Source organism: Macrosteles quadrilineatus, unplaced genomic scaffold (genome assembly GCF_028750875.1).
Source record: "Macrosteles quadrilineatus isolate MER2022 unplaced genomic scaffold, UCM_ALF_1.0 Scaffold_7__1_contigs__length_78375512, whole genome shotgun sequence".
NCBI classification, from domain to species: domain Eukaryota; kingdom Metazoa; phylum Arthropoda; class Insecta; order Hemiptera; family Cicadellidae; genus Macrosteles; species Macrosteles quadrilineatus.
In genome coordinates, this window is record NW_026542600.1 from 69,410,677 (window position 1) to 69,433,737 (window position 23,061).

General features: G+C 35.6%; 1 protein-coding gene across 2 annotated transcripts in view; it reads right to left on the reverse strand.

Moving 5' to 3' along the window:
- Window positions 1–15,293, reverse strand: part of LOC128997819 (putative mediator of RNA polymerase II transcription subunit 26) — a 97,392-nt gene extending 82,099 nt beyond the window's left edge. For both annotated transcript variants that reach the window (XM_054423560.1, XM_054423561.1), the window contains exons 1-2: window positions 14,785–15,293; window positions 5,734–6,310 (exon numbers count right to left, since the gene is read on the reverse strand). In XM_054423560.1, the coding sequence (XP_054279535.1) occupies window positions 5,734–6,254 (521 nt within the window). In that variant the 5' untranslated portion in view covers window positions 6,255–6,310; window positions 14,785–15,293. The remainder of the gene's footprint in view (window positions 1–5,733; window positions 6,311–14,784) is intronic.
- Window positions 15,294–23,061: the final 7,768 nt, after the last annotated feature.

The following is a 23,061-nucleotide window of genomic DNA, read 5'->3' on the forward strand; positions in this document are numbered from 1 at the left end:
TTGAGGAAGGTAAGGAAATTGTCTTTTTATTGAAATGAAAAAATAGCTTTGTTTCAAATAAACAAATTCAATACACTTAAACAATTTACTCTACCTAAGTACTTAAAAGTGGTATACAAGAATTTTTAATTTTCTCTGTAACTATTAGGCATACAAAAATGCTTAAATATACTACATTATTCTTTGCAAGCTCTACAAATAGTTTAAAAAGAAATTTCAAAATTCTATGTTTTGTGATAAAAAAAGGGATGAACCAATTTTTACCACACATAACCCCATTACCATAGTCTGATCACGCTGGTTCACAAAATTGTTCAAATAATTCATCGCTTTTAAGACGAAGGGGCGTAAGTATGTCTTACGCCCCTTCGTCTTACAAGCCACAAATTGTAGGTTTACACGTTGGTACAGAATTTTATCAAAATTAGATTATTATTTGACTGCCCAATACAGGCAGTTGTGGCAGTCGTGGTTAGTCGTTCGGCTTGCATGCGCGAGAGAAATAAAGTTTAAGTTCCCTGAGGACATTATTTTGGTCCCGCAAAACGTCGGAATAATCCAAGTTTGACAATTTTTATGTTAGTGTATATATATGTAATTGTGTATTCATAGTGTGAACAATTTGACGAGTCCTGGATAAAAAACTAAGGTGAGTGGATCCCACAAGATTATTCATTATAATAAATCTCACCAAAAAATAAATAGGTTTACAGATTTGCTTACAGAAAAGTGTTACAATGTAGATAATGTGCTTTAATGGCTTAGAAAGTACTCAAAAGGCCATACACATATGAAAACCAGGCCAGAAGTGGGTGATCATAAGACTTTGATACCGATACAGTGATTGTAAAATATAAAAAAACCTCAGGTTTAAAACCGTTGTCCTTGATAGTCTTATAGGACGTCTTTTATCACTTTCAACGTCCCTCGTTTAGTCATACAGTGCTGCACATGAATAAGTAGGGTAGGTACCCTAAGTTTGGTCAATGTCTCAAGCTAGGATCGCCCGACACCATGAGAAAAATTGTAAACATCGTGGAAATGTTTACTGCAACCTCCAAAACTCCCTTCACTTCTTATGTAAATTTCTACAATTAACCCATTGGGAAGGAATTAATGCGCTGCCTGCAACACCCTCTGTCGGCAATTAATTTTACCGAATTTGTAGTTTTTTACTCTAATTGTTAAAGAAAGAAGACCTTAGGTAATAAACTAATAATTCTTTCGCCATTTTGATCACATTAAAATTGTCTACCTTACCGCAGCTGATTTTTGGTGATATCTGGTTTCCATGGCAACACAACATTATTTGATATGCGCAAAAGTAAAAAAGTAAATAGGGCCTACGCAAAACAAGAAGCAAGATATTTATAAACATAATAAAAGTAAGAGGAAACAAAAAATTTGGAAAATAATAATAATTAAATAACTAGTGAGTGGCGCTGCGTAGCGGTGACACGAGCAGCACTCGCCTGCAGCGGCCGTACGAGTAACGCTCGTAAGTCGGCACCAAGGGCTTAAACACTTTTGTATTTATGTCAATCAACTGGTGATGGACTTCAATAGCGGCATGACACCTTTCCCCAGAGATCAGATTCATACAAAGGGGGATAGTCAATTTTTGTCACACAGCTATCAATTACTGATACAAGACTAATCATAGCATTGGGGTAGGAAGAAAAGCAGTTGACAAAGATTTTAACAAGCTCGCTTTGCCGCGACAGGAGCTTGTTGGAGGCTTAATTTACAGAAAAGCCAGCAAACCACGTTGCCCGCTACAAAACACTTATTGATGTCATTTTATATTTTTTTTTTCTCACTGATGAAAAAGTACCTAGGCTATGGAAATAGAAATGATTTATTGCGGAACCGTAAACAAATCTGATTTAATTATAATATAGGTAGCTTGACGAGTGAATATCCAATCTTAATCTTTCACCAGGCTCATAGTGGAGGTTGCCTCCACAATTGCAAAGGTTTTTGTAAAAAAATCATAAAGTGTGCGTTTGGTAATTTGGCTTTTAATGAGCCCTAGTACACTACTTTTGGGGAGCAAGCTGGCGTAGTGGTTAGAGCGCGGGACTTCAGTCCCTGAGGTCCCGGGTTCGATCCCCGCCAAGTCACCAATGGATTTTATCTAAGTGATAATGCCGCAACCCCTAGGTCTAGCCTGAAGTAATGTGAAAAACAATTCCAGGCTCGTGCCTGGACAAAAAAAAAAAAAAGTACACTACTTTTGACAAAATGCATCACATTCGGTTCTAGGTGGTTTTGAGTGTTGCATCAGAATATGGCTGATTTTTGTCAGGGCGCGGATATAGCACCCAATAATGTGGGTTTATTTCTGTGTGCGCCTTATGGATCTAATAATGTGAGATCATGTTTAGTACAGAATTATTTTTTTACTATGTATAAAATATAGTTTTTGGAGCAGTGTATTATTTTTTAAACAAGTACAGTAGGCCTAAATTATTTTTTCGTTTGCGACTTATCTATGGATGCCATCTAGTACCCATGAAAAACTATGCACTTTGCTTAGAGAACAGCTAAAAATTATGAACTTTGAACGATTACCGGTAATTGAGTAAAATTGAATGTGACGAACATGTTTCTGTGGTCATGAAAGGACACCAGTGGCATTTTTACATGCTCGGGATTAGAGGAGGAAGTACCTCAAACGCTTTTAGGGAAAACGGTCCAAACCCATGTGTTGTTAGGATTTTACATCCCATTAGATTTTTAGACCTCCATTCAAGTTAGGATTTGGACACATAGTTATATGGGTGACCGCCGTTCTCTGTTTCTGCTCTCACAATTCTTTTAGTGTCAGATCGTGTGGCAATTAAAGATATCGTAATTTTAGAGATATGGTAAATTTGTTTCTTGGTTCCGGTGCTTTTCTGAAAAACCGGTAATACTGAGCAATTCCATCAGGTAACACATTAGCAACACATGTGACTATCAGACCTATCTAATTCAGGATCTCCCTCCACTCAAACCTGATTTTAAGATACTGGCCACTAAAGGCTTTCAAGTGATCGAGTGACTAGTCTTGGAGAAAATCGAGCCAAGTGAGCTTCTATTTTTGCGGCCGCAGAAAGCATCTGCGAAAATGGCACGATAAAAAAATCCCTGATCACGAAAGATAAGTTTATGAATTTTGTGACCATGGAAGACGATCATGATGTCTAAGCGATGGCAGGAGGATACAATTACGATAGTGCCGCGACTACAGATAATAGTCATGATGATTTCTTAAAAAGCAAATACAACTTTTTTCCTGGTAATTTTATAATACAGTAGAACCCCGTTTAACCGAAATCGGGTTAACCAAAACGGTTCCTTAAAATAATACAGTGCTAAAATATAAGTAATTTGTAATGCAAAATGCTTCAGTAACTTCAGTTGTTTAGTTTAAAGTAGGCTATTATCTAAATCTAACCCATTAAAAACCTGTATGTAGCTGAAATAAAACACTGTAGTTTTATAAAATTGTTTAAAATTAATCTTTCCTACACACTGTGATAATAAATAGGCTATTTTTAGCATATGACGGGTTAACCGAAAAATTGGTTACCGGTATCCGAAACGGCTCTCCCCCTTTATTTCGGTTAACCGGGGTTCTACTGTAATAATATACAATGAATCATAATATAGACTAAGTATAATAGTTCCATAATGATAAAAAATTAACACAAACAAAACTGTGTGAAATTAAAGGAAAGGTCTGTGAAACGACTCACAGAAGAATTTTAAAAAGTGACACTTTCGATTTACAATACGGTACATTCCAGGCAGGGTAAAGGCTGGAATGAAATTTGTTTTAGCAAAAATTCCTCAAACTCTTAGATAACTGTAGCAGAAATATTATTCTTCACAAGCATTAACAAAAAAAAATCCAGTATTAAAATTACATGTTTGAACGTTACATCTTCAATTTTATTTGTAGCATATTTGCTATAGCCTTCAAAAACAAAGTGGCATTTTAAAGTTTAAGTTGTGTAGGCCTATAACAAAGTGCTAAAAATGCTACCGCAGCTTAAACCCTGACTCCAGGTAAGCCCCAGTTCCCTGAGCTCTCGGATGGAGGTGGCTTTAGGCCTGGATATAACTTTATTTTTTTTATAACTTACAATTAGAAAACAATGGATACCTAATTACGTTATTGATGTACCGGTACACGTTTCTATCTGAATAGGCCTAGGCCTACTTGGAAATATCATTACAAGTAGGCATATTATTTTAACGTACCGTAGGCTACAAATTAAGTTAGGTATCTGCAAATAACTTAGAAAATGAAATCCTATATAGGTTCACACTTAGTATGTTTTTCAAATAATTACCGTAACATCAAGACGATTGAAAAAGTGTTGAGCATGCTTTAATATTTATTTTGAATATTCCTATTTCATTCATTCATTAATCAATTCATTCATTCATGCTTTAAGATTTATTTTTCTCTTTAAACACTACTCTTTTAAAAAGAGTTTTAAACTTCATTATTTGTTAAATTTGCTATATAGGCTAGGCTATGGTATTGCTAACATATAGCCTATCTTACAAGTAGGCCTTGTTGACTTCCTAATGTAGTTCCGCTAGCCTACCCCTAACCTCAAAATCTAAGCGACCTCTGTGTTATCCGAGATTTTTAGTAACTGAGGTAGTCTTCTGTATTTAAAAAGATAGGCTAATAATGAATTTTATTTAGCTGAAACTTTAACCCTGGGACTGCCCTGACCTGATTTATGCTGAATTGCTCGGTGCCCTTGCAATTTTGGCCATTTTTCACAGTTGTTTTTGACAATTCGCAGGGCCTGTTGCAGTTGTTTTTGACAATTATTTACCGCCGTTTGAACGGTGTAAGGTTAGTTCTAGGGTTAAACAAGTAATGGATGTTGACAACAGGAAAATTTATTATCTTTATTCCAGTTTTTCAGGATTTTATTAATTTTGTTTGTTATTTGAGACTGGAATCTCAAAATAATATTAAACCAGCCTCTTCGAAAGTCAGAAGTTGAGCTTGCACACTTGACATTTTGAATGTCATCAAAATCACAGGAGCATCAAAATCATTACAGTACTTGGCATCGCCGAGGTCTTCACATAAAATTAACAATTACATTCACAGATTATCTTTGGTAATAGGATGAATTGCATAATGCTGGATACGGGAAAATTACAATTGGCATAGCAGCACGTTTACTAAACCCCAGAGTAAAATAGACCAGTCAGTGCAGGGACACTGTATGGCGATGTTTCCGATTGTGTCACCTGTAGTCGACACAATTTGATTCTGATTGTTTTGACTATGTTAAAATAACTAGCCCCTAGCCTATAAGGTCTCGTGATCAAATATCAAATCAGAAAATAGAACCGAGCTAAGCTTTTTACTATCATGACTATAAAAAACAACTGCAAAAATTATAGTCCTGATGTTGCCTTGGTTGCAGAATGATATGATGTATTTGAGACCACAAAAGACGATGATAGTGTCTCTTTAATTGTAGGGGATTTTCAAAATTTTTGGTGCAAAAGTTAATAACTAAGTTTGATGGTCTCAAATTTAAGTTGAAGATGTCTCCACGATCGTGAGAGATAATTATGATAGAGCTCCGGTCTTGAATTATAGTCACGATCACTATATGATGAATGCAAACTAGGTCTATATCAGATTAATGATTAATAAAACTAGGCTAAGTTAACTACTTTTTAACTGATAGGGGTAGGCCTTACCTGACATAAATGACCATTCCATTAGTATGAAGCCGCTTCCAGCCAGAGGGCACAGCAACAGATGCTGGATTATCCAAAACAGGAGGTTTATACGCACTTACACTCACGCTACTAGTATCCGATCGGTCACTAGCACCCACAGAACCACAAGAAGATTCCGCGTCAGAGCATCTCGGAAACACCACATTTCCTCCGATACCATCCCCACCCATCACTGTAAAATCCTCCCTGCGTTGAACCGTCCGCACTCCCACACCGTACTGATATCCGTTCTGTGTTTGCTGTACGTTATAGAACTCTTGGGGAGTTTGGTGTTGGTGTTGTTGTGGCTTCAGTTGTTGTTGTGTTTGTTGGTGATGTTGTTGTTGTTGTTGCTGTTTCACGGCGGACGGAGCCTGGTAGCCACTGGGTCCGGGGTCGGGATTCGGGTTGCCATTGCCTTGGTAAAAGCTCTCTCCAGACACGTACACTAGCACATTCTGCAGGCCAGGCGGTCCGCGACCCTCGGGCTTACCGGACATTCTCCTCCGACACTAGCAACAACATCACTAGTCGTGTCCGTCACTGCGCCGACCACCTGCAACATAAACATCCCATGTATACGTATATTGTAGGGTAGTCTAAAAAATCATATGCCAAAATATAATAGGGGCACAAAAAATTATGCTTGAAAAAAAATACCTACCTTTTAATAGTGTGAATCAGATTAATTAACTAGGCCTAAGTTAACTTGTTTTAATAATGTTCTAGAAAATCCTTGTCCAACTAAGTTGGCCTGCCTTGACAGCCAATGTGAAACACTAAAATTAAAATGCTTTATAACTATTTTAATAGTACCTACCAATTTTTTTTTAAATTGCCAACTTTAAAATGCATGTTTGAAGAAAATGTATCCGTTTTTCGACCTATTCAATCTATTGAGAAGCGAAGAAAAAACCAATAACAAAACGTCTTTTAAGAGTAAGAAAGCTGCAAATAAAACTATATAGAGATATTAAATTTGTGAAATGCCCTAATTGATTGGGACCTAGATGTTTTTGTACTTTTGCCAATGTATAAAAATACATTCAGTGTGGAATGTTGCCAAAACACTGTAACAACAGACGAAAATTGTGTTTGCAACTTGATGGTTGTAAGTCTTTTCATGATTTATACTTTTTGTATTGCCTCTAAATAAAAACTGTCTCGATTATTTTAATCAAAACCATGCCTCCAGTCTTCTTGTTCGTTGAGTTGGACTACATTAAGGTTTTAGTAGTAATTTATATTTTTTTAGAAAACAATGGTGAAGTAACAGTATTGGAATTAAATAATTCAGAGAGAGTAGACCTTACAGCCCAAAATAAAAACGAGAGAGCAATTAGAGTGAGAATAGCAGCGGCCTTTATACCTTTAATAATCTAGCCAACAATTGTATCCGTGTATTGAAAATTAAGGCCTCTTTCTCTCTTCATATGAGTTTTCTAAGTTTTAATTCAAATCCAATAAATAAACGGAAATGAAATTTAATAGTTTGAGACGTAAAAATTATTGAAGCCTACAAGTTTTTAGTAAAATAAAAAGTTATCAGCTGTGAACTTCATTTTACGGCACCTCTCTAAAACCCCCATTTTACTCTCAATAAAAACTTTAAAACAGGGCTTCTAACACCAAACAAAGAATTTCTCCCAGGTCTGGGATATTTAGAATATCCTGGAAGATAAAAAATGTTTGGATCCAGAATTCAAAAACCACTGAAAGTTAAAATACAAAGACATTTTGATACAACTTTAATTTAGGACTATTCAAAATATACTCAAGACAGCTAGAATCAAAGCAAGCATAAACATCCACCCGCTTTGGAAAGATTAGTTTCTAGGAAGTTAAATTTGAGTTTCTACAAAGTTATATTTGAACTGATAAGTCTATACAAAAGATGTTCTGCATTTAATCAATATTTTAACATTCTGCAGTTAAGGCACCCTATCATCTCTTTTTATATTGAGACATTTTGGTTTTTACAATGTGAAACCTATAGGGTAATTAAGAGGCTTGACAAAAAAACCAAATGTGAAAAATGTACAGAGTAAAAGGAGCATCAGGAATCCAACGAAATTCAAGACCTCACAAATAATCCTCAAAGAACACCTAGGTCAGTAGTCTACCGTAGGCAAAATGGGTGCTAGTGATGTAAAACGCCCTGGCGTTTAAATCTCGGGGCAAATGCCCAGGGAATTTGCCCATATAACAGCCCAAAATCCATAAGCGCCGGGTGTTTATCCAGTTAAAGGCTAATAAACCTAATTAATGGAAATTAAATTGAACACTACTCTTCTAGTCAACTTTTTAAACCTCTAACATTAGATATTTACATAATAGCCTTTATAAAAAAAAAAAATAATTAGGCCTACTTGTATAATTTTAATTATATTGGTAGGAAGCCAGTACTAGAGAGTCAACACTTTTCTTTTGTCGACAAGAGGAAATAATTTAGACTGAAAATAACTTCATAGGTTTATTTTTATTAAAAATAAAAATAATAATAAAAAAAATAATAAAAAATAATAGGTCAAATAATAAGGTAGGTACCTCTTGTCGCTCAATGTTATTTCGCCATAACGACAAGAGGTCCCATTTTTTAAACAGATCCTAATAAAAATAATAATAAAAAATAATAATAAAAATAACAATATCTGGCTAATGTAATAGAATTAATTTAGCACTTGTTTTACTAACAAAACCTTAATACTTAACTTTAAATTTAATTAATTAGACATCATATATTTATCTTATGCACATATTTATGAATTACAGAGTAGAAACCTGCTTAATCAGTATATAAGATTTTATTTAACAATTTAGAAAATTATTTATTTAAAATACCACACTGAAAATATTACAGGTTTTATTGTATTACGCCTTAAACTGAACTTTTTATAAACGCCCAGTTTTTGGGCGCTTAAAATCGCTTTGGGCAAATGCCCGGACAAATGCCCATTTATAAACGACCCGCCCACTGGGCATTTGCCCGGCCCACATCACTAAATGGGTCCGTACCGTAAAAAATATGTCCGTAAGGTAGGCAAAATGGGTCCGTATTGTAGGCACAATGGGTCCGTACGGCAGGCACAATGAATGTCTCATGAGAGTCAGATCAAACATGTTAACTGAACTCTATTTGAATGGGTTCACAAAACATCCCAATCTGATCACGTGAAAGACGATTTTGTTCACATCTACCAATAACCAAGTTTAGACGTTTTTATCTGACTTTTTATACATTATAACTGATTCTACTGTTCTAAATAGCCTAAAAATGTATTCAAAATCAGACAAAATAATTTAGTAGCCGATATTATTCTTTTACTGCAACAACCAATTACAGATACGGTATTCTAATTGCCAGACACAGTATGTTTAAGATGTAAGCAAATCTTGTTCATACATTTTGTCCTAGCTGTACGGAAAGGTATAGTCAAGAGAGAAATTTTTTAATTTGTATCGCACGCAGGTGTTGAATGGTTATAGGCTGTTAAAAAAATTGGCAAATATCTTTATTTTATAGTTGGCTCTAAAACGTGACCAAAACACTGGATCCACTGTGATTTTTAACAGCAAACCGGCATATTACTGCGCTAATATTTTATATAGCCTATAGCCTATTTTAAACCTCATTTTTTCATGCACTTGTTTTGAATAAAAATTTAATAAATTTATCAGTAATTTGCTTGGTTGTTCAGGTTTATTGTTAAAGCGTTTTTTTCTTCGGAGAACAGTAGGCCTACTAGAACTGTTATAGGGATGGCTGACAGAGGGCCAAGGTCTAATGCTAGCAGAACACTATCGCCGAATGTTTGGCAAAATTTTTTATTCGGGTTGCGACGACGAATGCTACCTTGTGAATGCGAACCATGACCTCACCCAACACATGCTCGCCCTTGTTCGCCAAGCATGCTTGCTGGTGGTTAGACATATTTTAACTTCCGGCACTTGTCTTTGCTCGTCTCCTTTGACTCGTTCCAAAAACCGACAAAGATTGGAGCACAGGCAGCATGAATCTTGGCTAGGCGAACTATCCCGAGCCTACATGAGCAGACCGGGTACACTATCGTGCTCACCTATATTCGGCGATTGTGTACTGGTAGCATAAGAAGTTAAAGCAGAAAAATGAACATTACAGGCCTAGCCTATTTCAAGAATTTTACAGCACTCTTATAATAACATAGGTCGTGGCCATTATAACGATTAAGTTGACCCCGCAGCTATTCTTAGTCGGAATATATAGTTACCGGTACTATAACTTAAATAATTTTGTCTTTAATTACTATCCATTAACATAATTTTATAATAAAGAAATTCTAGTATTAATAGGCCTATAAAATTTAGGTGGCTTTAAAATAAATCGCTCCACTGTTTCTATATTCAAAAGAATATTCAAGTTCTTGCTCATTTAGCAACCATTTTTGTAGACAAGCAATTACTAGATAACCTAAATATTGTTTGGTTACATATTCCGTTAAAGAAAGTCTAGTTGCACTAGTATCAGGCCATCTTCACCCTACGTTCTGTAGGGTCAGTGTAAGTCTAAGGAGGTTTCTTAAGTTAAATATTTTATTAGGCCTAAATGAAGAAAGATCACTTTGAGGGTTTCGATTCAAGTAAAATTCAAGATTTTGAATAGAAATCAATGTAAAATAAACGGTGAAATTTATTGTGCTCGGCATAAATCTTGAAACCTCAAATGATCCACAAGTTAATTTTTTTTTTATATGATAAGGGTAGGCAAACTTCATTCATGTATTTTAAAGCTGGACACAACAGTGGTTTTATTTTTTTAACTGGCAAGGCTAATTCAATGTAGGGTTCTAAATGTCACTAAAGTCACTGTGCTACCGCAATTTTAGTCAAACTAATGCTGGATGGTGACCAAGGCAATTACTGTCCGCGAGAGTAAAGAAGTCCCATGAGCCAGAGCGATACGCAGCTATGTTTGGAGGGTATCGCGCACTATTTGCAGGCGCTGAGCATCTGGGCGCCTCGCCCCGATGTCTTTCTGTAAACAACTGTTGTCAACATAATTACTCATATATTTGTTTTGGTAAGTGGATTATCATCATGTGGTCACGTCATTTGATTCAGTGCAGTCTCGTGTGTTCGCGTAGTGAGTTCTGTTTTGTTTTGGACGGTCCTTGGACGGATTTAGGAAAACGTTGTGCTACCATTCATAGTGGAGAGAGGGATTTAATTAGACGGGTGATCGAGTGTTGTGACAACGAATGTAAAGACAAAAAGTTATTAGTGCTGATAGAAAAGGCAACAGAACGTGCCGCAAACTATTGTAAAGTGTCAGAAAAACCATTAAACAAGTTAGAAAAGCCGGCAAACAAACTCCGGATGAAAAAATCTGTACACCCGGAAAAAACCCAAGAAGGCTGACCACCACAAAGTACAAATAGATAGCTTTGATAGGCGTGTAATCGTAGATGTAGGTAGCCTAAAACAAGATTTTTACACGAACAAAAAAATTGTCCCTACATCTAAAAAACTATTACCTGTTTTGAAAGAAAGAATAAATTTTAAATGGAGCGAATGGGCACTTCGGCGTCTCTTAAAAGATATGGGGTTCAAGTGGAAGAAATGTGGTTCCAAAAGAAAATGTTTGATATGTTAATTGGAGGTTTAGGTATTTGCGAGGGATAAGAAAGCTAAGGGAACAAAAGAGGAAAATTTTCTACCAGGACGTTACTTGGATAGACAGTAATTTAACGTTCCAGAAATGTTGGCAAAGTGTTGACGTCAATCGTGTGTTACCTGATATGAACGCGTCAAACCGTGTGATTGTCGTAGACATTGGGTCAAACGAAGGGTTTTTGTAGGGGGGTCGGCTTATTTATAAGGCAAACAGTGCCAAAGAAGACTACCATGGCCAAATGAATTTTTCCAACTTTGATAAATGGATTAAGGAACGTGTATAGCCAAATTTACCGCCAAATTTAGTCATAGTCATTGACAACGCTCCGTACCATGGAGAACAGGAAGACAAAGTCCCTAATAAGTCTTCAACAAAGAAAGTAATGGTTGGTACAAAAAAACTTTTGGTACTAAGTTTTAAGGTTAAGTTTAAGTTATGTTAAATCCAAAAATTGAACAAAATAGGAAACACTGCACCAAATGCTTGCATTTTTGAAATTATTATTTATTGTGTTTAAACCACCAATTCAAAAGTGCAAAAACTGTCTGGAGATAACATAAATTAACAACACGATTCATTAGGCTATAGGCTAACCTAAACTTTAACTCCCCTAATCTAACCTACATTCAAAGGACTTAATACAGTCACGAATCCGCATTACGCCCAGACTACCTACCTCATATGTCTTTTCCATCTTATAAAAACAAATTTTATGCTGCTCGAGAAGTTAAGTTGGGTTATGTTAGGTTAGAACAGTATCAATTTGTAAAATAGCCTATCCATTTTTTCAAGTACCGTAAGTTTGGCCATAGATTAAGTTTAACATATTCGCTAGTCTAGGGTTGGTCAACATAAGTCTGCCACAACACCATTATCATAATGGGACATAACGGTTACATGGTCAAAACCTAAGCAAAGCCACTCGGTGAAGTTAAGAGAAGAACCAAACGAAATGAATTGCTTTCTTCATTTTTCATAATCCAGTCCAGATTAAATAAGCTATGTCCGACCAAGAGATGTTTAAATAAAGTTACCGGTAATCTTAATTAAATTTTAATTAAATATTTCATATACGTAAATAAATCAATTTAAATTGACATATTTACCTTATTAAAAAAAGTGTGGGTTGTGAGGGTAATAATTACTTTCAAATGGAAAAAATCTATAAATAAATGTGACTTGGGCTCTTAACTTTATTTTAGAGTGTAAATATTGATGTGCAGATCAATGTTCCTAAAAACAACATAAGGCCTAAAATAAAATTCAAACGCTCGTAGTTTAACTTATTCAGTTTCTGCGACAGCAGAAAAGTGTTTGCACCATTATTTTCAGATAAAATTCTAGTTTATATGTTAATGATATATAAATTACTATAGGTTCCCTTGGTCACCTTAATACGCATAATTAGGTACCGTACCTTAAGTTATAGGCCTAATGACTTTTGTTAACCCTGGATTCGGCGCTGGTCGATTATAAAAAAAATGACTTGGGTTGGGGTTTTCATTATTAAATTACATTATTACCTTCACAAATAACTGTTCTGTGCAAAATATATGGTACCACTAGGCCCTTCAAAGGGTCAAAATATACCCGCCACTAGTGAATAATATTACCGCCAGATCTAGTGTTAGGCCTAACTAAGTCTAACTAGCCAAATAACTTTATTAGCCTAACTAGGTTTATCAGCTTCTATTAGACATGTACTAATAAGCTTAGCTTATTTTAGCACACTGAGCCATAACCAACGACATCTGAATCCCTTAACCCTCCAAGTGTCCATAGTAATGGCATTAATGTCGGCCCATTTATTGCGCAATCGCAGGGTTTCATTAAAATGTATCTTAGAAACTTAAAAACACTCTAAAGTAGCCTATAGGCCCTAATGTTTTATATAGGTATCATTTTGTTTCGAAAATTATGGGCTTCAATGTAGGACTAATATAAAAAACATTACAAAAAAAAAATTTTAATTTTGGTGGGGTTAACATTTCTAAAAAATTATAAAATAAATGAAAAAAAAATACTTATGTTTGCGCTTAATAATTATTTATAATTTATAGGTCTTCAAATATTTTAAAATAGCCACTTTGATTTAAATTTTATAGGGATTGCAAAAATATAATAATATAAGGAAGTAAATTTGCAAATAAACAATTTATGGGTGAAAAACAGATTTCGTACATTTAGCGTTTAGCTAAGAATGCATAAGACTTAGCCTAACCATAGCTAGGAATCTGGCGGATAATTTACATCAATATCACTCCCTACTTCTTCAGGATCATCAACCAGCCCTTCAAAATCACTACTTTTTATTTTTAACACTTAAACAATGATAGGTAAGCGTAATAAAACACATCAGTCATCGGTGCGAGGTTAACCAAGTTGTTTACAAATACGCACGTCAGCTGTCTGCTACAATATTTTCGGAACTAAAATGAAAAGCGTCTAGAAACAGACATTAGGAGAAAGCTTAGAATCTGCCGAAAACAACGATACCAATTCCGATCCAGTTCAATCTGATTCAGTCAGTCCCATAGCCTTCGCTGTAAACGATGTTTAAGTGTGTCGCAAAAGTGACGCATAACACACCGGCGGGTGTGTTGTGCATCGATTACGCGACGCTTAACACTCAGGGGGTTAAAATAAAAGTAGCAAAAGATTAACTTATTGAGCGCAACACCAATAACTTAACAGGAAGGGAATATGGGTAGGCCTACAGTTTCTTAACTGGGGTACGCTAATATCTATAAAATATGGATTCGATTAGTAAATCTTCATTCGATTCTTTTTAATGTAGCCTACCTAAGTTATCAATTATAAACTGAAACTGTTAGCCTAGGCTATAATAGCCTAACCTAACTAATAACTAACCAAATTTGCTGATGAAAAAATCGAACGAAGGTTTACAAATCAAATCGATATCTTCAATCGATATTAGCGTAGCCCATGAAACTGTAAGTTACCATGGAAGATTTGATTTGTAACAAATTATTCAAATGATTCAAACGGATCTGGGTCCTAGTTTTTAAGTTAATTTGTTTAGGAACTGCCTGATAAAATATCTTGGATATAATTTATATCGTTGATTTTTAACTCTTAGAGTTAAAAATTTACTTCTGTTATTTATTGTCCAAGCTAGGTTATTGGTTCCTCTTAAGTTAATTCTCTGAGTGCAACACAGAAAATTCAACGCCAATATTGTCGGTTAGGCTATAATAATAATTTTAATATTTTATACCATCCTCCTCTCATTGAAGTAAACTTAAGCAAAAAAAAAATTGTCTACACCTTATTACTCCATAAAAGAACCCCAACATTATTTATTTACCAATCACTAAACATAAGTACAGTATAACATAACTTAACTTGCTACATCTTACCTGCATGTCGTTAAATATTCTCCTATGTTCTTTTTTAACATCACATAAACAAATAATCAACTTTAAAGTAAAAAGTTTAAAACAACAAATAAATACAATTGAAAAGTTACAAATATTACCGCCACATTAGATCATAAAAATATTTATAGGCCTCCTGTATGTCAACAGAGCAGCCGTCGTAACACCTGGCGAAAATGACATCAATGTTTTCACTAAACCCAGCTTACACGAAAAGCAAACACACTACATCTATACATATTATTGAATTATGTTGTTAACACTCAATGAAAAACTCGATTGTTCATGAATATTTACATGAAAGACGCGAAAACTTCTCGATTCCGAAAACAATATTTTCCACATTACTTATGATGGAAAAATATGGTTCCTCAATCCCAGAGTCCTTTGCGCCATTTGCGGACGTCTCAGCAACTAAGATCCATGATGCACTTCACAAAAACAACACAAAAATACAAGGCGTGAAAATGGACGCGTTCAGTTATTCAGAACTAGTGCTTGTTGGATTTGATTGGAGATGGAATTTTTAGTTGCGCAATGTTTACTGCTCAAAATGGAGGATCCAGTAGTTCCACTCTTGTTCACTGAGCGCCACTTAACAGAGTCATATGATGATAATACAAAGAGAAACAACAAAGATAACAGTAAAAACTACTGATAAAAGTGAACATACTATATGAAAGTGTTATGGACATTAACCGTAAGGCCGCGGCTCCACTTGCCGTAAATTGCCGCGCTGCAAATTGTAGCTGGTCAGTTGAGGAAATGGGAAGGCAGCGATCAAACGAAGGTGGCTCCACTAGCGACAGTCTGCAGCGCGCTACATTTTACGGCGCGCCGTAGAATGTAGCGTCGCGCGGGAATGGAACTCGGACCATTTTCGCGCTACATTTTGCAGCCAACAGGTGGCTCCACTAGCTGTAGATTGTAGTGCCGCGCCAAGTCAGTGTACCTACGTGTACAGGCGTCAGGCATAAATGATCAAGACACACGCTAAATCAGTATCGACTTTTTATTGTCCTTAGTTTTTTTTTATTTTTGTGGATTGATTTGTAACCAATGGAGCCTCAACTGGACTGTGAAATTATTATATTAGAAAATTATTACATCGGGAGTGTGGGGATCTTGTTTTATAGAGGTTGTGTAGGGGTTTCCTACCTTAAATTATAAAGTAATACAGTAGTGATTGGAGAAACGAATACGTGAAAACATTCAATTTGTTTTTAAATGCAGCAGTAGTAAAATTTTTATGATTATTAGTACTATAATAAAAAGCTCCTATGGCTGGTTTAGATTATTACTATAGTTACAACAAAAACTCACGAAACTCATTTATTTTCACCTTACATTGGTTACTTAGAAATATTACTTATGAGGGTAAATGTAATAAAATTAAAATAGAATAGAAATAAAGATAAAATGACCATTATTATAGTAGAGTAATTCGACACACTCAAGGATTGATGAAGCGAGGGTTCACTGTATAAAATTAATTAGTTAAAATTCAGTATACTAAAATGACTTAAAAGACAATGTCAATGAAAGCCTTTCCTCTACTCCAATTGTTTCTCTTAGTTTGGTATCCTTCTTCTTTAAACGTGTTGATACTAAACGTGCTGATTACTATTAAGTAATCAAAAGAGTTTTGGGACATTCAATAATATTCCAAAAAGTTATTATGATTGGCGTCGTCTTGATAAAGTACACTGATAACAACACTAATGTTAATTTGTGGCATGATCCAGGGCCACGTTTACCTCCGCGCTACACTTAAGGCCTGGTTCCACAGGATGCGGAATCTCCGCCGTGCGGTGCGATTTTTTCCGCTGCGGAATTAAAACGACACTGGTTTAATGGAGTTCCCATGTGTGCGGTTCCACTGACTTGCGATTCCGCATCCCGAAATTTCCGTTCCGCATGGCGGAGAAATCATACTGGTCTGAGAGCATCAGTAGCAGTGCGGATTCCACCAGCGGAGAAGAGCCATCAAATATTGTGACCGTGCAGTTTCAAGGTCTTGTGCTGTAAAAAGAGTTATAGATGAACGTTTTTCTTCGACTGAAGAGGAAGAACTTGTCGAGTTGGTGTCTCAACATGATGTGGAAATCGCATGTCAGTGGGTTTCTGAGAAATTAGCGAAGACGTATGCACACAATCACACCAGAATACATTCAATGATAAAAGTAATGGTTTGTTTAGGTCACGTTTACCTATACACAACATTTGAGCCAATTATAAAGTAATACCTATAATCGCAACACCGACTTTCAACAAACTAACTGCTTAAATAAATTATTATAATGCATTTAACATAAACTGTCGAAAATGGTAGACCTGACGAACAATTATCCTGAGATGTTTGGGTATCAAGTGTTGAACGGAATCTGATCGTGGTTGAAACCCCCTTAAGTTTCGTTAAATAAATAGCAAAAATATTAAATATTGGTACATACCTTAGTGGTACCGCTAGTTTTATCTCGGCATTCAATGGTTGTTTGTCTCGATTAGTAGCGTTGGTGGGTAAGTCATCTTTGATGAGATCAACCAAAAAGAAAAATTGGTCTTTTGACACACGGAAGTACTTAATTTCGTTGTCAACTAAATGATTACGAACCAGAATGTTATACGCCCCTTCACTGTCCCGATTCTTAAATATGTCACTTCGGTCACTGCGACTTGACACTAACAAAGATAAAAGATCGACAACATCAACATCAATGTCATCATATAGCATCAAAGCCAAAAGGGCTTTCCTCTTTCTATCCATACTCCGTCGCTAGTTTGCACAGAACTGAACCTCCGCAACGTTATTTTCGCAGTCTGTAGAACCACACCTCTGATTTTTCGCTGGCGGAGATTCCGCATCCTGTGGAACCATAGCTTTAACTGCTAGTGGAGCCACGGTGCACACATGAGGACGCTGCAGATTGTAGTTCGTGCTCTGCTGCTAGTGGAGCCACCAACTGAAGCGTGTAGCGCGCTACAATTTGCAGCGCGGCAAGTGGAGCCGCAGCCTAACGGCCACCTTTAACTTCAGGCCGCAGCATTCGAAGTGGCAACATCGCAAGTAGTGTTGTAACAGATGTTTAGTTTGGAGGCAGCTAATGGTATTTGTGTATTTTTTAAGAACACGAAAGCTTATGGTTACTGGGCTATGAAAATATTGACTCCACTTTATATGTGGTACAAAGATAGATTTCGTAGATTTTGTTCACAAATTCAAATTGACACTAATGATAAGCAAATTAATAAGCTGGTGTCTCATGTCTGCTATGTTTTCTTATGGGACGTCTGGTGCTAGATGGATAGACAACACTACTTTGCAACGTTGCCAATTCTATCAGGCCGCGGCTTGGAGTTAAAGGTGGCCGTGACCATAGATAAAACATGACATTGCCCATATTTCGTGCTCCATATTTCAAAAGGATAGAATTATGTTACCAAAGAGTTTACCCTCTAACATAAAAACATGGGTAGCGTAGCGGGATTTTATCCCCCTGGAATTTAACCCCCTGAGCAAAACTGACGCCACAAAGGGTAAAATTCCGGCCGCGAACTTTTGAGTTGCGCAACATGAGTTGACAAAATTAAAGGTAGAATTAAATATATCTTTTCACGGTTGTGAATTTAATCATAACAAATTATATTATAAAACCTAGGGTGTATGGGCCGGAATTTTACCCTCGGACTTTTACCCCCTTCATGAGTTTGGCTCCAAATTTTCGGCCCGGATTTTTACTCCCTGTCCAGAGTCCCAATATAGAATTTGGTGGTAATAATTAATTTTGCGAATAATAGATCTGTTTACAGAAATACGTAAAACAGTAAACTATTAGTTACCGCTAATAAAAACTGTCTAAAAGTGTTTCTCTCTCAACTATAATTATTTAAAAAATAATTATTCTCGCCAATTTCTGTATTTGGCCATGAGGTAAAATTCCGGGGGTAAAAATCCGGACGGTACATCTTCAGTTGCCTAAACCCTAGTTATATAAACAGGGGGTAAAATTAGCTCTGCTTATTCTTATTAGCCTCATCCACAATCCGCAGGGGTAAAATTTCGCCCGCGAACAAACTTGAGAGCGTCATAGTGACGTCGGCTCTGCTCAGGGGGTAAAATTCCAGGGAGATAAAATTCCGGCGAACCAAAAACATACCCCGTTATATTACCTTTATCAGGAGGTAGATCTATTACATAGGCGTTGGTTATAGTCTTATCTCGCACAATACCGCATACCCCACTACATCAGTATTTCAAAGAAATTATCAATATTATAGCCTATTGAGTCTGATGGTGATTGGAGTGTCTAATCGAAATTAATCACCACTTACCATCTTTTATATGTATTTAACGTCTTGTGAGTAAACAGTATAAGTGCAAATACATTATTATAAGTGTTACTTGACGTATTTTTGTACTTTCATGTAATTTAATAAGACGTACGATGCTGATTAAGAATTTATTTTCATTAAATAGTTTACAAAGTTAGAATCAATATTTTGAACATTATGGCCTTGGCAATGACTTTGAATTGTGATACAACACGTGGATTTTTTTTACGTTCTTCGGTCAACAATTAATTTTACTATTAGGTTTGAAACGCAATGAGTTAATGGGAGTTAACTAAGTTGAAAATTATTGTACCAAGACAAGCATTGCCGGGTGGTTAGCTCTATTCTTAGTTCAGAAAATATTAGCCATCTCATATAGAGCAAGCCGGAGTGCGAGCTGAGCTGTTTAGTGACGTTCACTGCTTTCAAATAGGTTCGTCCATCAACTCAATTTACTTATTATAATATATTGAAATTATTTGGACCTTGAAAAAATCTATCAGTTTGGATTCAAAACAACTTTATAGTTAGTTAAAAATTAAGCCTACATCACTATAGCATCTTGAGCCTGACAGATTTGGGAAGGGTAGCTGATGGGGAGGGTTAAACATCTTAGTTTACTGAAGTTTGAGAGCCTCTGCCTCTTAGCGCTTATCATTTCAGTTGGAGTCATACTGTTAAGAACTGATAACCATGGGGGGCTATACCGTGCAGTCACCCACTATAATTACTCTCATGCTCCTTTTTTTTAGGGGGGGGGGGGGTAAAAAAAATCACTTAAATTTTTCTAGTCACAATGGAGGTATGCAGCCTCACTAAAAATCCTCGTTGTTTTCTTCTACACCATATCCTGGAACTGGCCTTTATTAGAATTTCATTGAGGTGGCGGGCCTTGCAGCCTTGTTCTGTTATGTTATCTCCTCTTAAGATATACAATTGTATATTTGTCCTGAGTAGCTGGTGCTTAGTAAATTACATAATCAGTATTCATCATTTCCTTTCTATTCTCTTATAACTATGCATTAGATACCTCTACATTAAATTCTCCTTCCCTTTCCAGCTTCAATGGGAGACAAGGTTTCCAAGAGTAACCTTTTTCCTAGATCTTCAACCTTAATTTAGGGCAGGCAAATTCCATTGTTTGAGAGAGGAATGCATTTCCCCACAGTAAACAAAGGCATATGAATCATCAATTAAATTGAACCTTTTCTTCTAAGGTAGTAAGAATATTTTACACTTATTTTCATTTTTTGGAATATTCTCCCATGGTCTTAGGACTAGAATGAGAATGAGTCTCTTAATAGTCCATTCTGCTTTCCAGTTTTCATGCACCCACAATTTATTCCTGCCTCAGGTCGAAGTAGTGATTATGCCTTCTTCCCACAAATTGAAATTGTGTAAAAAGCTTAACTTTCTGCATGTTTTCCATAAGAATAATCTCACAAGTAAACACAACTAATAATATATAATGTGTATTTCTCATTATTAATGACATGGTGTGTTGTGGTAACTCTTCATTCATTCAACAAAGATAATTAAATTAGAAAAATAGTAAAAGGAATTATTTGCAAAAGTTTCTCATAGAACCCCAAGTAAAAGACTTTGTTTCAAATTTTCCCAGTTCTAACTTTTTGGGAGAACTACATTTTGGAAATAGCATGCTGGGTTCATAAAAATTAACTGTCCACATTTAGGGAGAGGCAGACTAAACACAATTAAACCAGGAACAAGGTTATTGAATTTGTTGCTGTCCAAAAATCTCAAATACTTACCTAGAAGTTAAATTACCCTAGAAAAAAATTCTCAGGTTTAAACTCGCCTTTAAAAAAATACTCAAGATTTAATATTTTTTTCATTGGCAACTAATTTTTTAAAGGGCTGCTGAAATCAGATGTGACTGAACCTACTCACTCCATCTAGCTCAACCTTTTGTAGGGTAAATTTGATTTATCTATATATTAATTTGAAACTGTTTTTCTTTGTGATAGCTAATTTGAGAAACCGGCTGGGATAGAAACTCTGTTATTCTTAGGGGGGAAAACGGGCTTTTGTCACAGCTAATTTCAGAGAAAGGCTGGCCGTAGAAACTCTGTAGAGGTCTCTAAAGAAAGGTCCTTGGTCTGTAGATGAGCCATCAAATGAGAAACGAGGTGAATTCCCTTGGGGCTCTGCCCTAGAGGCCTTTAAAGTCCCCTCAGCAGATTTGTTTACATTATGACCATATGTATAATTTTACAATACTTTTTAATGAAACAGCTGATAATATTTAAATTGTGATTTACTAAATTTGTCAAAATGAAGTATTTGCAATGTTTTTTTTCTGATTTTAATACGATTTTCTTCTGCATCGTGTCATGTTTTCAATATAATGTTCTATTGCCAAATCAGTGGAAAATCCTAATATCACAGTATCTCTTAAAATTATTTCTTATGGAGTTAACTTATGTCTATTGTATGGGTTAGTTTCTGCCTTTTTTTACCACTTCTTGGAGATTGTACGTAGGCGTGTTGCACCACGTTGCACGTAGATGATATTCTTTGGCGTATTGCATCTGTAGACGATACTTGGGTTGGTGTAATTATTGCAATGGAAAAAAGTGAGAAATCCTGGACAATTTGATGTAGGCCTACTAAAAATAAAACTGAATTAACACTGTGCTACATTTCTTGAGCAATCATTGAAAGAGCCGATTTGCAAACAATGGAAACATAAGAAAGTCATAGAACACAACCAAGTAGAAGAAATAGAAATAATGTTTTTTTTTCTTCATTTATAATCTTTATTATAAAGAACCTAATGCGGCCATGAGTCGGAAACATTTGTAGAAAACTCTTAAAACAAGATCAGCTTTTGAAAAAAGATAAGATATTTACAAACAATTTTTATTATATCTAACTGTTGTGTACATCGTGAGTATTTCCATAATCTTTTAATCGACTTTTATAATGACCGTTATTCGTTTTAAAATAACGCCTGTACCTGTAATGCTTCGCAATTGCTCGAATTCGAGCAACAGGTACACTAGTTCTCTTTTATTTCTAGAAGATTCAGTTGTTTAATCTTACAATGGATGTATGTTAGTTTTAAGTCTAAGATTTAATCCTTATCTGTCACTTATACTCTCCAGAGAGTGTCACTAATTGCTTTCATGCACCTATTTAGTTTGTCAAAATCTAAAACATTAAACATATTTATCCTTTCTAGAGACTGGAGACAGAAAAGTAGTTTGCAGAACTTGCATGTTTACCCCACACAGCCCAAGCAATATGGAATGTACATTGTTGTTTTTAATGAGTACTTTAGCTGTTGTCTTTTGTGAGTGGCTTTCAGCAAAATTAAAGAAATGAGCTGAACAAATTCAAACACATTGAGCTTAAGATGAGCCTAGCTGTAATACATAATGAGCAAAGATGTAGCTATCGCAATATGTTTGTACTTGGGGTTCTGCGAGGAACTTTTGCAAATAATTCTTTTTACTATTTTTAATCAGGTTTGCATTCAGCCTCCAAGTTTAATGAACTATCAGCATCAGCAATACTTTCTCCCATTAGCCAACAACCATGAACAAGCAGTGGGAGTAGATATGGTACTTTATGGGTAAAATCACAAAAGTCGCAATCACTTTTGAAATATAATTTTAACTTTATTGGGGGTTGTACCATTTTAAGTAGTTACAAGGACCATAACTGATCAGCAAAAAGACTTAGGAGACTAGCTAATAAAATAATAAGTCTAATATTTTTTTATATAATATTATTAGGTCGGGACCAAACATTTTTCATTTCTTTCAGGTTGAGTAAACAATCTTGATCTTTATAGGATCAAAATCGGGTAGTTTCAGAAATAATTAGTTTAAAATATATTAATTGATATACTATAATCGGCTTATACAAAATCTGGATTTGATGCCAAATTGTTAGGGTCTT